Below are 16,816 nucleotides of genomic sequence, written 5' to 3' on the forward strand. Positions count from 1 at the left end.
GATATCACTGTGTTTGATTTTGGTACCCTGGGTATTGTACATATGTTTATCTGAATTAGGGAAGGGAAAGGGAACATCAAAATGGTGAGGCAAAGGACAAGGGCAAAACAATGCAACAGCAATACTTACAAGATAATATGTTGTAAACTAACTGAACGACCTGGGGTGGGGGGAGAATTGGGGAGGAGTTAACAAGTTTGACAAGAAATGTACTCACTACCTATGTAACCGTAACCCCTTTGAACATCACCTTAACAATAGAGAGAGAGAGAGAGAGAGAGAGAGAGAACCTTATCTAGAGCAGGGGCAAGCATTTTCCCCCCTAAGGATTAGAAAATGGTAATAGGCTTTGCAAGCCATATAGTTTCTATCACAAGTGCCATTCTAGTGAAAAAAGGCACAGACAATACATCATGGATGAAGATGCTAATCACTGCTCAGCCTATAGCCCAAGAAAACACTTACTGGCTTTAATAACATATAAATCAGCAAAGCCCTAAGCAGCAAAACCCTTGGATAGGGACTGCTTAGTTTCCAAGTACATAATGTAAAAAATAAATCTACTGTGTTGCATGCCACACAGACTTTTTGAACTCGAATGAATAAAATGATTCCACATCACTTAACCAATGATCTGTTTATATTCTTTTTTTTTTTTGCCAGCTTAGAAACAATGCTATTTCATATGCTAAACTCTATGGTCAAATTTCCAACAATTATGGTATTTTGCTTTCTGAAGTAGTTACATTTGAGAATAAGCATGGAATTCAAAACATATTTCATATCTCCATCTTCACTATGAAGCGCAATCAAAATATGCAGCACAGTAATATCTTCATCTTATAAATAACAATATTTTTTTCTAAAAGGGTACAGAGAGTACACTTCATAAAACACAGCCCCAGTGTACTTCTGAGATAGCTGAAAAAAAGAATACTCTAAAGGAGAGACTGTGAAAATAGTTTAGGTGTCTTTCCAGAGTACTCTACACTTGGATGAATTTTTGTTTTAAATCACCTTGATTAATGGAGCACATTTGCTAAAGTGGTTCTGCAATAGCTGAACAATTCTTATGGCTTGAATAGCCCAGACTAGAAAATCTGGCAAAGGGAAGCCCACAAAAACACTGGCTTCTCTTTCAAAACCAATACTGTTGCTGATCAAAAACCGTTCCCTTCCTTTTAAAAATAATAGTATTCTCTCTGAATACTGAGAAGAAGCAGTGGCATTGTGAGAGGCATACACTGGAGAGCCAGGCTACTGGTGTTTGAAGCCCAACTTTCATAGTTTGAAAGTGGTGATTTATTTAAGCTTAGTTTTTGTTAGTTTTCCTACTGCTACCTACCTAATTAAAAAAGTTAACTCTTGCAAAGAGTTTCAACAGTTACTCAATTACATTATGTTTAAACAACATTATTTCAAGTATGTATAGCACATTTACTCCAAAACAAAGTGCATGGAATATACCTGGAAAGAACTGATAGAGTCCTCTAATTTGCCCTTCTATTAAATGTATTTGATGAACATTTTCCTTAAAAAATATTCAAAATACTTAAATCTCCTAGTTATCTTCTGACTACTTAACAGACTTTAAAGCCCATTTTTCTTGATATACCTCCTCTAAAAAAATCTTACAGTGTAATTAACATAGCTTAAATAAACAAAGATTTAAATACATAAATAGAAGATGCTATTATCTTTTGCTGAATAAACCTATCTAAAGTACATACATTGCTAAAGCAACTTGGAAGTAACTAGACTGCCTTATGAGAAGAGTTTTATGAAGGTAAAATCATAAAGCAAACTGACATTTTTCAAGAATAAAAAAGGTACGACATTCATGATGAAGGCATGGTAGCAAAACTTTATCTGAAACCACACTAGCATCTTCAACATAATTACCATCAAATAACAATTACTGTGCTTAGAATTGTAGTAATAAATGTCAGGAAACATTTGCACTGCTCAAATATATTATGGATAGTAAATTGAATAGCCTTATTGATCCAACTTACTTATAGGACAATCAGGCTATCACAGTTCAAAATAAATTGACAATGAGGAATACAATTTAACTCTCAACTTTTTGTTTATATTACAGTTACACACAACTTTAAAGTAGAAAATTAAACTACGATTATGAAAGCAAACAATAGGCTGAATAAACAAAGGTATGCTCCTCCCACTTTTATCACAAAAGACATGTGCTTGGTGAAAGGAGCTAACATAGCACATCTATTTGTATTCCTTTGCTACCTGCTCAGGAGAGTTGACTACAGTTTCGAGTCAACAACAATTTCTTTTTATAAGATTCTAAAAAATCTAACCTATGAAATTTATTTGATTTTATATTAGATATTTTAAATTCAGATCTTTTGCATATTTTCAATATTTTCACCCTGTCCTCCCCGTCCTCCTTTTTTTTTCCCCTGTTCCAGTCCTGTGGCTTTAAATTAGGGTCTGGCTGCTGTCCCTGAGCTGTTTTGCTTAAGACTAGCACTATACCACTTGAGCCACAGCTCCACTTTGGGCTCTTTTGGTATTTGTACTTGGAGATAAGAGTTTCACAGGCCTTCTTGCCTTGGCTGGCCTCAAAGCTCAGATCTCAGCCTCCTGAGTAGCCACGATTACACACATGAGCCACCAGCAGCCAGCAGATGCTTGCTTGTGATGAAACTGAAGCTGCTTTTTTTTGTGGGTAGAGGATATGGCACTGGGATCTGAACTCAAGGCTTCAGACTTGCTAGGTAAATACTTTAACATTTGAGCCACACACACAGCTGGGCATCTTTCTTTTTATTTTTTTCTTTCTAGTAACAGTCTCACAAAAGTGACCTGATTTTCTTGGTACTTCATTCAGGAGCTAGTAAGATGCTGTCTTGTTACTGGTGATAAAACTTGATGACTGATGCCTGGCAGGTGTCTGCCAGTTTTTCCCCCTATGATACTTTGAGCTTGCAAATATTTCTTTTCTCTTCAAATTTTTGCCCCACAATATATGTGTGTGTGTGTGTGTGTGTGTGTGTGTGTGTGTTATGACAGCCAAATTGTTCTTGGAATACTTAAATTTCATGGACTGAAACTTTTTTTTCTTATATTCAAGGTAAGAATAGCTGTTTAATTTTTTTCAGAGTATTCAGTTAATGTTAGCCAACTATGATACCAAAGAGCAACATAATTAAAATAATACTTACATAACTATGGTTTTTAAAGAAATCTGATGGACTAGTGGTGAGGATTTTGTCTCCTTCCAGACCAATTACTCGTTTACAAATGTTGGACTTTGGATCACTCGGACTTTTTGCAATCACAATGTCACCTCTGGGGGAGGGGGATCAAAGAAATATCAGTTTTACTCATTAAAAATAAATACATACATGGAACTCCTTTAAATTTTTAAATATTTTTATAAAGCAACTTAAGATATCTTCGCATCTACTTATCCTCTTATGCATTCCCCAGCTTTTTAGAACATTTCTGATTTTCTAAATGGTTCAAAATCCAAAGAGAATAATGGAAAGGCCATCTACAATCCCTTATACTTTAAGAAGATTCTAAATTTTCTAATAATTCCATGAAAACTACCTCTTGCACTACGTCTTCTCGGGGTTACTATTACATCCAAATTTTCAGACCAAAACTATGGAAAAACAATCCCATATCAGTACCACCAAATTAAAGAGATTTTACATCTGAAATGGAGAAAGTGATTTAATGGTTAAAGATCATAGACTTCATAAGCTATGTAGAGTAGAACGACAATTTTCATCATTGTGAAAGTTAAAATGTATACAGTGGAAGATATGTAATAACCTAAACCAATAAAAAAAATTAAAGAGATTTTAACTGCCCAGCACTGGTTGACTAGATGACTACAAAGCAGACACAAAAGCCAGGCTTTAGTGTCTGACACCTATAATCATAGCTACTCGGGAGGCTGAGATCTGAGAACTGAGATTCAGAGCCAGTCCCAGTAGGCAAATCTAAATATGAGACACTCTTGTCTCCAAATAAATAGTGAAGGAAAAGAGGTGACTCAAGTGTTTATAGTCCCAGCTGTAAGAAGGACCAAACAAAAGTGTGAAGCCTTGAGTTTAAGCTCCAGTACTGGCAAAAGGAGGAAGGGAAAAGAAGAAAGAAAGTGGAAGGAACAGGCACCAGCTTGTAATCCTAGCTATTCAGGAGGCTGAGATCTGAGGATCACAGTTTGAAGCCAGCCAAGGCAGAAAAGTCCCCCAAAGACTCTTATCTCCAATTATCCACTTGAAAACCAGAAGTGGAGCTGGCCTTGAACAAAAGAGCCCAGGGACAGTACAGCCTCAAAAACAACCAACAACTGTTAAAAAAAAAAAAAAAAAAAAAAAAAAAGGAAGGAATAAAAGAGAGAGTGGGGGAGGGGGGAAGAAGGGGAATAGGGGAATAAAGAAGAAGGAAAAAGGGAGGGAAGAGGAAGGGACACTATGTATATCCAAAGCTCAAAAATTAAATATAACAGCAAATAATTATGTAACACACATCCTTAATATAACCTGTAGTGATTTATGGTGTAGTCTAAAGGAGTTACACTTGAGAGAAAAATTAAAAGACACATGAAATAAACATGAAGTGCTGGGCAAACATACTATAAAATAATGCTACCGTGTAAAAACAGTCTAGGTCTTAATACATATGGAAAGCATGGCTCAGGAATAACAAGCATAGCTGGGAATATGGCCTAGTGGCAAGAATGCTTGCCTTATATACATAAAGCCCTGGGTTCGATTCCCAAGCACCACATATATAGAAAACGGCCAGAAGTGGCACTTGTGGGTCAAGTGGCAGAGTGCTAACCTTGAGCAAAAAGAAGCCAGGGACAGTGCTCAGGCCCTGAGTCCAAGGCCCAGGACTGACAAAAAAAAAAAAAAAAAAAAAAAAAAAAAAAAAAAAAAAGGAATAACAACCGCAAGGTAATAGAAAAATATAGTTTTGTAATTATTGTTGTTGCCTTGATTTGTCCTTTTATCCTTTGTCTCTCGATTTTGATATTCCCCTTCCCTTCCCTAGTTCCAAGACTTGTATATACAATATCCAGGGTACCAGAACCACACACACACACACACACACACACACACACACACACACACAAACAAAACCATAGACTATGGTTTCCCTCATCGAGAAAAATTAGTACATGTCTAGAATTATCCTAGCAGAAGAGCACAATAGCACAGTAGCTATGTACATATGAACACATAAAATGATGCTAAGTGAAATAAAATCCAATTAATGAAACAAGTGGTTTATCAATGTTATTTTCAACATATAGTGTGAAATTATGCCCTTTTCCTTTTGACTCTTTCCCATGGTTTTACCCCTGATGTCACTGTAACTGATTTTGGTACCCTGGATATTGTATATACTTTATGGTGTAAACCAAGTACACAACTCAAAGGGGGGGGGGGGGAGGAAAATGGGGAGGGGGGGAAATGAGGGAGGAGGTAACAAGTTGGGTAAGAAAGTACACACTGCTCTACGTATGAAACGGTAACCCCTCTGTACAATAAGAAATGAAAAAAAAATATAGTAAAAATCTTAAAACGTGGAAAATAAGCCAGACATGGTGGCACAAACTTTGTAATCTCAACCCTTGGTAGATCACAAGTTCCAGTATACCTGGGCAACACAGTGAGATGCTATCTCAAAATCCCAAGGGGTAGGGATATAACTCAGTGACAGAGTGCTTGCCTAGCATGCAAAGTTTCTCTGTGCCAATTAGAATTATGTCAGTGGAGTAAAAAAGTTATGGGATCAAATAAGGAACAAGACCCTTAAAACAAACTCTGTGCTTACAGGGGACAACATAATGGGAACAGAGAACTAAACATGCTTACAACCATAGTTTGAGTGCAATAGTTAACTCACTTTCCTGGCCAGCCATCTTTCAATTACACTTTTTTTTTTTGGGGGGGGGGGGTACTGGAGTTTTAACTCAGGGCTTAAGGCTGGCACTCTACCACTTGAGCCACAGTTCCACTTCTACCATTTTGCTGGTTAATTGGAAATAAGAGGCTTTCAGACTTGTCTGTGTGGGCTGGGCTGGGCTCAGCCTCAAAAGCGTTTTTAAAGTTGAGAAGTTGCAGGAATGTATATTAGCATTGCAAATTTAGAATATTTGTTGAAGAAATTTACCTTTGGATACCATAAAAGTGTCGACTAAGATTTTCTGCAAAGACAATATCTGAATTATGAATTGTAGGCTCCATTGATGGTCCAGAACACTGAAAAGAAACAATTTTGTAATTGCGTTTAAAAGCCTTTTAAAATTTAACAGAAGTCATTTGAGCCTGTTTAAAAGAAAGTAGACCAATCAAATATTCCTAAGCTTGGGCAACCATTCACAATTTGGCATTTAGAAATACAAATGTATCACGCATACACATATATATTACCGATATGTCATAGTACATGAACAAATTAACTATATAAGACTCCAAACTTTAAACTCATATATAATTATATTACATGTGTTATGTATATATGTATATAATTACAGTACATATGTAATTAGAATGTAAGTTCCATAAGAAAGGAACTTTGTCTCTCAGTTTCCAAGCTATCTCATGTGAAGAACAGTGCTTGGCATATGGTGATAATTGATAGATATTTGTTGAATAGGTGATTCATTTTCCTGGAATTGTGAAACATCACTAAGTGCCATGGCACAGTGGTTTATTAAGTAAAGTAATATTGTCAGCAGGAAGAAATACACAAGGTCGAAGACTAACAAAAACTTAGGAAAGCAGGAAGATACTGGAAGAGAATGAAGCACCCCTGATATGGAGGAGATAGAATCAAGTGACTCAAAATGCCAGTCTCTGTCTCAGGCATATTTATATCATCTGAGCAGAGTTATTCCACCCTGAACCCTCACCAAGACAGTGGCCATGTGACCTAGAAATCCCAAGCAGTGAGGAGATACATGGACATAATTTCTATTTAAGGAATTACCTTCTATAATGACTGAATTACTCCTCTAGAGAGATAGTAATTAGCATCTAAAGAAGGGAGGGTGATGGAAGGAATCTAGAGTACATATTCCATTTGTTTAATCTTAGTGATTTTAAGCTTCTTAATTCCTAAGTCTGGCTTTCTAAATATTTTTATTGTTTATGATCTTCATTTCACCTTATAGGCCTATTTTCCTGCATTAGTATTATACTATTCTCACAGTGAACTGATAATCCTCTTCCTTTGACAAGAGAATGGTTTATTCAGATGACAGGACTGAATATCAGCATGAGATATATTCTAAAAACATTTATCTGTCTTAAAACTACTCTATCATTCAAATGGTTCTACTAAGGCAGAAAGAACAGAAAGCAACTTTAGGTTTGGTACTTCTAAAGGTATGGATGTAACTTTCAACTATTAAGGAATTTCTATTCAATATATTTATTTACATTACTCCAGCTCAACTTGAGGTCATTATGACTATCAATTAGTTAGGATAAATCTAATATAAACAATAATAACATTACTATTGGCTAGCCAGTTAGTCAAATACTGTTTCACTTACATGACAAAACATTTGAACAATACAAGTTGACAGACTCATGATATATTACTACAGAAAACAGGCACTGGTTGATGAAGAAAGGACCAGTTTAACACTTTAATAGTGACATTAACCCCCACCCCCATCACATTTTAATGACAAATTCAGTAGTAGGATTCTTAGAAATCAGAAAAAAAAAGTTGTATTTCTACCTCTCCTACATATACAGTGGGACTTAGAAGTAACAAGGTTTTTGGTTCCTCATGTATATGATCAATTTCTATTAAGACCTTAAGACCAAATGAGCTAATAAGTGTAAAATTAAATACTCTGAAAACAGTAAATAGCATTCAACGATGGTTACACATATTATTAGTGTATTAAGAAGAGTTTTTGATTCACTGGTTAAAAACAGAATACATAGCATATTAACTTAATTTTTCTTACATTTTATGCCACTGTCAGTACATTCTACCAAGTCCAAATACTTAGTTTATGTTTTGTCACACTTTATTCATTAAAATAATAACATCAAGTAAAATGAAGGGAAAAAACACATTCGCTTTCAATTTAAAGAAAGTACATTTAAAATGAAGATTCTTGAGTGAAAAACTTACCATTACAACACCACCAACGTATTCAAAAGCACAATGGGCTATACAGCCATACTGAATAGTATAGCCAACAAGTCGAAAGGCTTTTCCCAGAACACCACGAAGCATAGTTCTATGTTGACTCTGCTACCATTGGCCTGATGGTAAATTTCAAAAAGTTTTATAATCAATAGTTTTTTTTAAATACTTAAGAAATGTATAACATATTTCACTACCACTCAAAATGTACTGTTCGTTACAGAAAAGCAAGAGCTTATTTTTCCTTTCTGTTAAAGATATTTTAGGAGGTAAAATACAGGCACTTAAAAACATTCCAACAGAGAATATATTTAAATATCACTAGGTTTATCTATGAATTAAAGTAACTAGTAGACTTTCCCCTTCCACATGTTATTTATTTCCTGGGACTAAGGCAGGCACTTAAGGAAAGATATTCCTATTTGGTCCTTGCTATTATCAGTTCTTATGTGGTATACTATATGGAAAGTCACTAAAACAGATAAAAGATTCAAGCTTCAAATTGATAGTTCTTTTGTTTTTGGCAGTACTGTGCTGTTTGAACTTAGGGCTTCCTGCTTGCTAGGTACTACACCACTTGAACCCCATCCAGCCCTGTTGCCTCCAATCTTTTTCAAATAGGGTCTTCCTGTTTTCTGAGGCTGACCTCCCAGTCAACCATGATATTCCTGTTTACACTGTCTGTGTAGGGGGAATTGACAGGTGTGTAGCACTATACTTAGCTTTTGATTTGTTGATAAGGGGTCTCTTGAATTTTTTTTGCCCAGGCTGACCTTGAATCTCAATTCTTAGTCTCTTGTTAAATCGATTCATGTATTAATTGTGTGACACTCAATGAATTATTTAACAATGCTGAAACTCAAATGGAAATAATGTCTCATACAATGGCTGAGAATCAAATTCAACATGTCAAAGTGCTTGTAAATTAAGTTATTATCAGCTGTCACATATTAATTATGATAACAATGACAACACAAATATATAAAATGGCACAAAGTACAATTTTATTAGCATAAATTGATTGTACAAGGAGGGTACAGTATAATATTCACCTGATCAAATTCACCAACTTTATCACTCTTCCTCATCCCAACTCCCCTTCTTAAAACAATTCAACAGGTTAGTTTTCTTTTCATACATGCAAAGTACCATGTTTAAAGCTATACTAATTTAAAATATTAATAGAATTCATCTAATATTTCTAGTATGTTTCCTTTCATTTTGATTTAGCATTATAACTTTGTTTAAAGCATTTCTCAACTAATGGCCTAAGCTATATTACTAAATTCACTAAAATAAAGCAGCAATTATCAGTAACATTAGTGGTATGGTTAATATGTCTTTACCTATCCCAATTACTCATCTCTTCATTTGTCATATTTAGGTGAATGACCAGACCTGATATACTGGAACTTGAGAGTTGGACCTATGGTCTACAACTCTATAAAGTAATAACTTGATTGCAATTTTTGTGATGACATTATTCCCATTCCAGACTGATCTTCCCTGATGCCTCTACATGAATTGACTATTCAATTATACCGGTCTTTTCCTCAAGTGAACATTGATCAACAAATACTTATTAATGCTAAGGACATGCTAATGTCTGGAATGTTCTTCATATCTGTGGCATAAGAAATGTATTGGGGTCTACGGCCATACCACACCCTGTGCCCGAACTCCTCTGATCTTGGAAGAAATGTATTGGGGCTTTAGTCCACATTCTTGACCCATAGCTCCCAAAATTTTTGTAATCAACCAAATAACAGGATTTCTTTCCAATCACAAATGACTTTATGCTAAGGAATGAGAAGATGAGGCTTCTAAATAGCCTAAAGATGGAACTGTAACCCCAAACTTTGAGCTCCATTCACAGACTTCCAGGAAGGATTAAGCTCTATAAACACACCCGAGAAGTCAGATGTGGTAACAGAACTTAAAATTCTACAAAACAAAATATACTGTAGTCCTTACTCTCTATAGGCTGAAATGAAAAGATGGTGAGGCTGGGAATATGGCCTAGTGGCAAGAGTGCTTGCCTCGTATACATGAAGCCCGAGGTTCAAGTCCTCAGCACCACATATATAGAAAATAAAAAGGCCAGAAGTGGCACTGTGGCTCAAGATGGCAGAGTGCTAGCCTTGAGCAAAAAGAAGACAGGGACAGTGCTCAGGCCCTGAGTTCAAGCCCCAGGACTGGCCAAAAAAAAAAAAAAAGAAAGAAAGAAAGAAAGAAAGAAAAGAAAAGATGGTAAGAACAGGGCCAGCTGGACTACACAGATTGAGACCAGTTGGACTACACAGTAAAATTCTGTCTTTAAAAAAAGGTGGGGGTTTAGGGCAGAATCTTTGGGACAACAAAATATCAAGATCATCCAGGTATGAAATCCACGTATATATCAGAAGAATGACATACCCCAACTTCATGGAGACAGAAGTTCTGCATTTAAGACTCTTGCATTACGTATCCTCACTTGTTTACGTACAAAATACCTTTGGACAAACTGGTGGTAACTGTCTACAAATTACTTTATTGAGTTCAGTGAGTAATTCACAAATTATCAAACCTGAGGGGAAAGTAATGGGAACCCTAATTTATGTTGTCTCAATCAGAAGTACAGAAAGTCTCTTGTGTACAACTGCCATCCAAAGTGGGCCAGTTGCATAAGATTTGGCCTGTTATGGTACACAAACCTAATTCCAGGTAGAATCAGAATTATACTGAATTATAGGACAGCTAATTAATATCCACCAGAGAACTGAAACCAATTTGTTCTGGAAAACACATATACACATAAGACCCATAAACTCACTGTCAGAAGTGCTGTATGAATAAACTGTCTTTCACAAATACTATCCAGCAAGTAAAAAGTTATTAAAAAATTAAAGCATTGCTCCATTAGGAATATACTACTGGTGCATTTTTAAAACTAGTGATTATTGTAATTACATAATTTAATACAATTTAAATATAAATTTCATTTATATAATTTAATTTAAATTATAATTAATTTTAATTTAAATATAAATTTAAAATTGAACCAATTACTGGTATCAGAGTTTATACAGGAGCCTCAATAGAGACGATATAAACATTGGCAGATAATGAAAGGACATTAAGAAAAACTTTAGTAAGTGCGGTAGCTTAAATTTAATTGACATAGCTTACTGACAGAAATTTAACCTATAACTAAAAATATTCTCAACACTAAATGACTCTTGATTCAGATGGCGTCAGTGATAAAATTCTTCAAAACATTTAAAGATCAATCATCAATCATAAACTTAGTGCAAAATAAAGGGATATTTCCTATCCAGTTTTACATGGTCAGTATAACTTTGATACTAAAACTCACCAAGAAATAATATAGGAAAGGTAAATTCAAAGCAATCAATCTCTTAACAGACCAAATATCTTGAAACGAAAAGAGCAAATTGATTCCAATAACATATAAAAATACCATAAAGATATAGGCTTTTCTGAAAAGGTAAAGTTGGCATGATATTTAACAAAAGAAAGGGCATGTGATCACTTCAAATTATGCAGAAAAAAGTGTCTGGTAATATTTCATTAAGGGTGTGTGTGTGTGTGTGTGTGTGTGTGTGTGTGTGTGTGTGTATGCAAATCAACAACAAGGACAACAAAACTCTAGAGATCACATCTGACTTAATGACATCTTAGGTCCTAGGCCAATACACTAATCTTTCTACTGATGTAAGGTAACTTGATCACAAGTAACAGAAAAGCCACATTTTGAGAAGTTGGGAGTCTCCATTACAAAGTTGATGTCTGCAGGTGGACTCTTGTCACAAAGACCTATTAGAAAACTGAGTCATGAGAGCAGGAGAGGAAAGAAAAAACAGAAAAGCAATACCAATAACTCAGGTCAATCCCAATGGAGAGCTAAAGTGGATGCCATGTTGACCTGAGAGCCAGAAGACAGGAGACAGAGCACACCAATGCCTGACATAATGGCATCTGAGCTGGTCTGACCCTAAAATATGGTCAGGTCAGGGGACCATGTCACAGGAAACTCGGCAGAGTCTCCCAAGTTCAGAATTGACAGGTCTAGTGATCTATTGTCCAAATCCTCACCCCTGAATCTAGGAATTCAGGGACACCTATCACCTGGGACATGGGACTTCCCCTTTCTCCACCATGAAGATAAGATGGCTTAAATTCAATTCCCTATCTACCACATGGCCAAGGTGATGCCAGTGAGACCCACTTCACTACATTAAAGGTATCTTTCTATAACATAAAGTGAGAACATGTGGGTGGATCAGTGGTAGAACACTTGTCTAGAATGACCATAATACCACAGAAGAAAGAGGAGGAGAGGGGGCAAAGGAGGAGGAGAAGGAAGAGAAAATGAAGGACAGGAGGAGGAGGAAAAGATGAAGGACAAGGAAGAGGAGAAAGTGGAGGAGCAGGAGGATAAATGGAGGAGGAAAAACAGAAGGAGGAAGAGAAGGAAATGAAGAACAGAGACCTATTAGAGGCAGGGTCTATAATATTAATAATGACAAAATGAGAGGTGGTTTGGCTCTTAATTCTACCACTATGCTATATTACTTCTTAATTTAAATGAAAGAAAACTTTTAAAACTATCCAATAGGCATCTGGGAATAAAGAGTGACATGGCAAAAGTTGGACTGATTTTTTTTTTGAAGATTGAGCAAAATAAACTTTAAAAGTCAAAAAGGTATGAGAGATTCCTCCAGCCTTAAAAGGAAGTTTCTGGGCATACATATCAAATTCTAAGATCCTGATTTAGATCCAACCTTTCAAGTAGAATTAGAGTGACTTCAGTTTACTCAAAACCACACACAAAATGTCCATCTGAAAATTCAGGTCAGGAGTTTGGAGGGTGAGCAGTACTGGGTTTGAACTCAGCACTATAAACTTGCTGGGCAGGAGTGTGCTTCAGAATCCTTCCTTGAGAAGGAGTCTTGTGGATTTTTCTGCTGGGCCTGGCCTGAAATCACAATCCCATCAACTTTAGTGATTTGGGATGAAAGGTGTGCACCACTATGCCTGTCTATAGTTTGAAAAGGGGTTTTGTGAACTTTTCTACCCTTGAACTTCAATCATCCTGTTCTCAGCTCTCAAGTACCTAGGATTACAGGCCTAAGCCACAGATACCCAGCTCAAGTCTGGAATTCTCTTAGAAGAAAAGGCCTTTGTTTTAAAAATGTGAAAAAAAAATTCAAATGTTGATTGAGATCACAAGTTTATAGGCATGCATACATCCTAAAGTACAAGCAAAAACAGATACACACTATATATAGATACAGATATATATATGTGTATATGTAGATATGTATGTGTGTGTGTGCACGCATACACATACTTGGACTTGAACTCTGGGCCTAAGATCTGTCTCTTAGCTTTGTTGCTCAAGGCTGGTGCTCTACCACTTGAGTCACACTTCTACATCTGGCTTTTGGGTGGTTAATTGAAGAGACTCAGATTTTTCACACCTGGGTTGACTTTGAACTGTAATCCTCAGAACTCAGACTCCTAGTAGCTAGAATTATGGGCGTGAACCACCATTTTTTTATTGTAACAAAGGAATAGAGCTCAAGAACTTGTGCTAGAGTTCCTACCTAGAAAGTATAAAGCTCTGAATTCAAATACTGGTACCACAAAAGGCGGAAAAAAGAGGAAGGGAATAGGGAGAAAAGAGAGCAAAACAGTAGATGGGGGAGAGAAGGAAAAAAAAAAAGAACCAAATTGGGTAGTTTTGCTACATTTTTCTTCTTTGGACAAGAGAAAAGTAGATTTTAACATTACTGATATTTTTATGATTTTAAAATTCAGGAACACTAACCAAAATAGACTATCTCAATAAAAACAAAGAAAGCAACTAGAAACATATGTCTATTTCAAACCTTAAGTGGAAGTCATTGTAAAAAGTAGATAACAAAGACTCATTGAGATACAGATCTGTACTCAACAGATAAATAATTGACTCACACAGCAGATACTCCAGAGTAATTCAAATTTCAGCCACTTCAAAATCAACTTCAGTGCTGCCTGTGAATTGTTCCAATCTATAAATGTTAAATCAACTGCCATACTTGTCAGCTGATTTTTTTATTTTGCAGAACTGCAAATTAAAGGCACTCCGATCCTCATAATCTATGAAGATTTTATGAAACTTCTTTATCCCATTCCTATAGGCAATCAATGACATCTAAGTATTCGCTAGTTACTATAAACCTATTGTTTTCAATAACTTAACTGAATACCAACCAAAATACAAATTGTCATGCTCCCATCACAGAGCTCATGAATGATAATCTGTATGAGTAGTTACAGTTTTATTAAGTTCTCAAAAGGAATTCCTTGAAAGGTCTTTGTGCTATGGTTTGAGATCACAGAACTATGTTAATGTTTTCAAAAGTTTGAAAAGATAACTATTCACTATACTAACCTAAATATCAGCTTTGTGAAAATTCAGTGAATTTTCATCCTTTTGATTTCATAATTCCAGTATTTCAATGTATTAGATTAACCCAGATGAACCTTTTTAATATAATCAAGTACCAGTTTTGAAACTGAAATACCAAAATTAATACCATTTATCAACCAAAAATCTCCCAATTCCTGTAAAATCCATTTAGTTCACACAGTATAACAGTCACTTGGGCAACTGAGAAGGATATTGTTTCAAATAAAAGAAATATCATTTAGCACCATCATAGACTAGCTGTCTCTGCTGCCAATCTGAAATTTATGCAGGGGGGCTGGGGATATGGCCTAGTGGCAAGAGTGCCTGCCTCATATACATGAGGCCCTGGGTTCGATTCCCCAGCACCACATATACAGAAAATGGCCAGAAGTGGCACTGTGGCTCAAGTGGCAGAGTGCTAGCCTTGAGCAAAAAAAAAAAAAACAAGCCAGGGACAGTGCTCAGGCCCAGAGTCCAAGCCCCAGGACTGGCAAAAAAAAAAAAAGAAATTTATACAAGCACTTTAGAGAGATACTAAGCATATAAGCCACCAAAAATAAAACAACAAAAACCCCACAAGTTGGCAAAGGGTGAACTAATTTAACTAATTCTCACTAGATACTATTTTGAAAATGAGTTTTACAACATGTGGGGCAGGGGTTTCAGGAGGGAAAAAACTGGGAGAAAATGAGAGAAGTGACACTGTTCAAAAAAAATGTACTCAATATCTGACATATGTAAGTGTATCCTCTTCCCTTTACATCACCTTTACAAAAAAAAGTTTTTTAAAGCCACACGTTTATCATCTCTTAAATAATAAAAAAAATTGAATTTTTACTCTGCTGTATTGTTGCACTGAGCTTCTACCTTTTTTTTTCAAAAAAATATAAATAATTTCTCTTATTTCCAAAAACATCTCAACTCTTATTGGCATCATTGTAAATCATTTGTTCTGAAAATTAAATTAGTATCTACCATTTCTTGCAGGTTATCCACAAAGCATTCAATTCAAAGAATGTACATCCATGGGCAAAGTATATACATTATCAAAAAGACCTTACATATTTATTTTGAATTTAACCAAGATGAGTTTATTTAGGAGCTGTTAAAAGAAATAGCTAGGCATTTAAAAAAATCAAATAAGAATGATGCCTAACATGAAGAAAAAAACTGACTCTTAGAAGCTACTTTTAATAAATAAATAAATAAATAAATAAATAAGCACAAACACTGAGGATGTTTAATAAAAGCTTCCAGAAAAAAATCTGCTTTGAAAAGAAAGGTGCTTTAAAAAACATATGAAACTGTAACCCCTCTGTACTTCTCTTTGACAATTAAAAAAATAAGCATTTGCATTTTTTAAAAAAACAATAATATACTATCACTAATTACTCTAGAAAGTTATGCTACAACAATAAACTACCTGGCTAGAAAAAATTGAAATTACACAATAACAAATAGTATAGACTTGAAATACAAATAAGTATATTGATGAGGATAAGAAAAAGATTTCATTCCATTTATTTTATCATGATAAAATATAACATTCCAACATGACCAAATGATTTTATATACTTTTCAAACAGTAAAAATATGAAATTCTAAATAAATCATTTATATAAACTCAATGATATTTAGTAGAAATATAGCTAAGCTTTCTCATTTAAAATGTAGCAAAGATAAAGAAACATATCTTATAAAATAATAGCTTAGAACTAGTTAAACCAAACTCTTAAGAATAACTAGTTTGCTAGAACTATCTTTCGGGATTAAAAAAAAAAAAAGCTCTACTACATTATATTCTTCTGGGTTTTTTTCTAATAAAGTCTTTGTATGAATAAATCAGGGTACTATATCTAAACAGAAATCAAGGGTACATTCATACATCATGTATATCCAGATGATTATATTTTATTCCTACAACTATAAAAAATTTAGTCATCTATATTTAGTTAAAAGTTATAAAGTTTAAAAACATTTACACTGAGGCTTTATAATGTATTTTTTAAAACATGACTACTAAATCTAAAAGCACTATAAGATAAAAATCAAGGTCTATGAATAAATATTTTAAAATTAAGTACTCTAGGATCATAACACTGACAACACTAATTATCTTTTCTAGTCTTGGCAGTTATGTTGCCTACTGTTTGGGTGACTGATGGGATAATTTCACTTCATTTTCTCTCAGTT

At 35.0% G+C, this 16,816-nt stretch overlaps 1 protein-coding gene across 5 annotated transcripts in view; it reads right to left on the reverse strand.

Moving 5' to 3' along the window:
• Positions 1-16,816, reverse strand: part of Immp1l (inner mitochondrial membrane peptidase subunit 1) — a 53,032-nt gene that overhangs the window by 13,320 nt on the left and 22,896 nt on the right. For all 5 annotated transcript variants that reach the window (XM_048361662.1, XM_048361666.1, XM_048361663.1 and 2 more), the window contains 3 exons: positions 8,152-8,285; positions 6,169-6,257; positions 3,195-3,321 (listed from right to left, as the gene is read on the reverse strand). In XM_048361662.1, coding sequence (XP_048217619.1) covers positions 3,195-3,321; positions 6,169-6,257; positions 8,152-8,256 — 321 coding nt within the window. In that variant the 5' untranslated portion in view covers positions 8,257-8,285. The remainder of the gene's footprint in view (positions 1-3,194; positions 3,322-6,168; positions 6,258-8,151; positions 8,286-16,816) is intronic.

Source organism: Perognathus longimembris, chromosome 13 (assembly GCF_023159225.1).
Source record: "Perognathus longimembris pacificus isolate PPM17 chromosome 13, ASM2315922v1, whole genome shotgun sequence".
Lineage (NCBI taxonomy): Eukaryota > Metazoa > Chordata > Mammalia > Rodentia > Heteromyidae > Perognathus > Perognathus longimembris.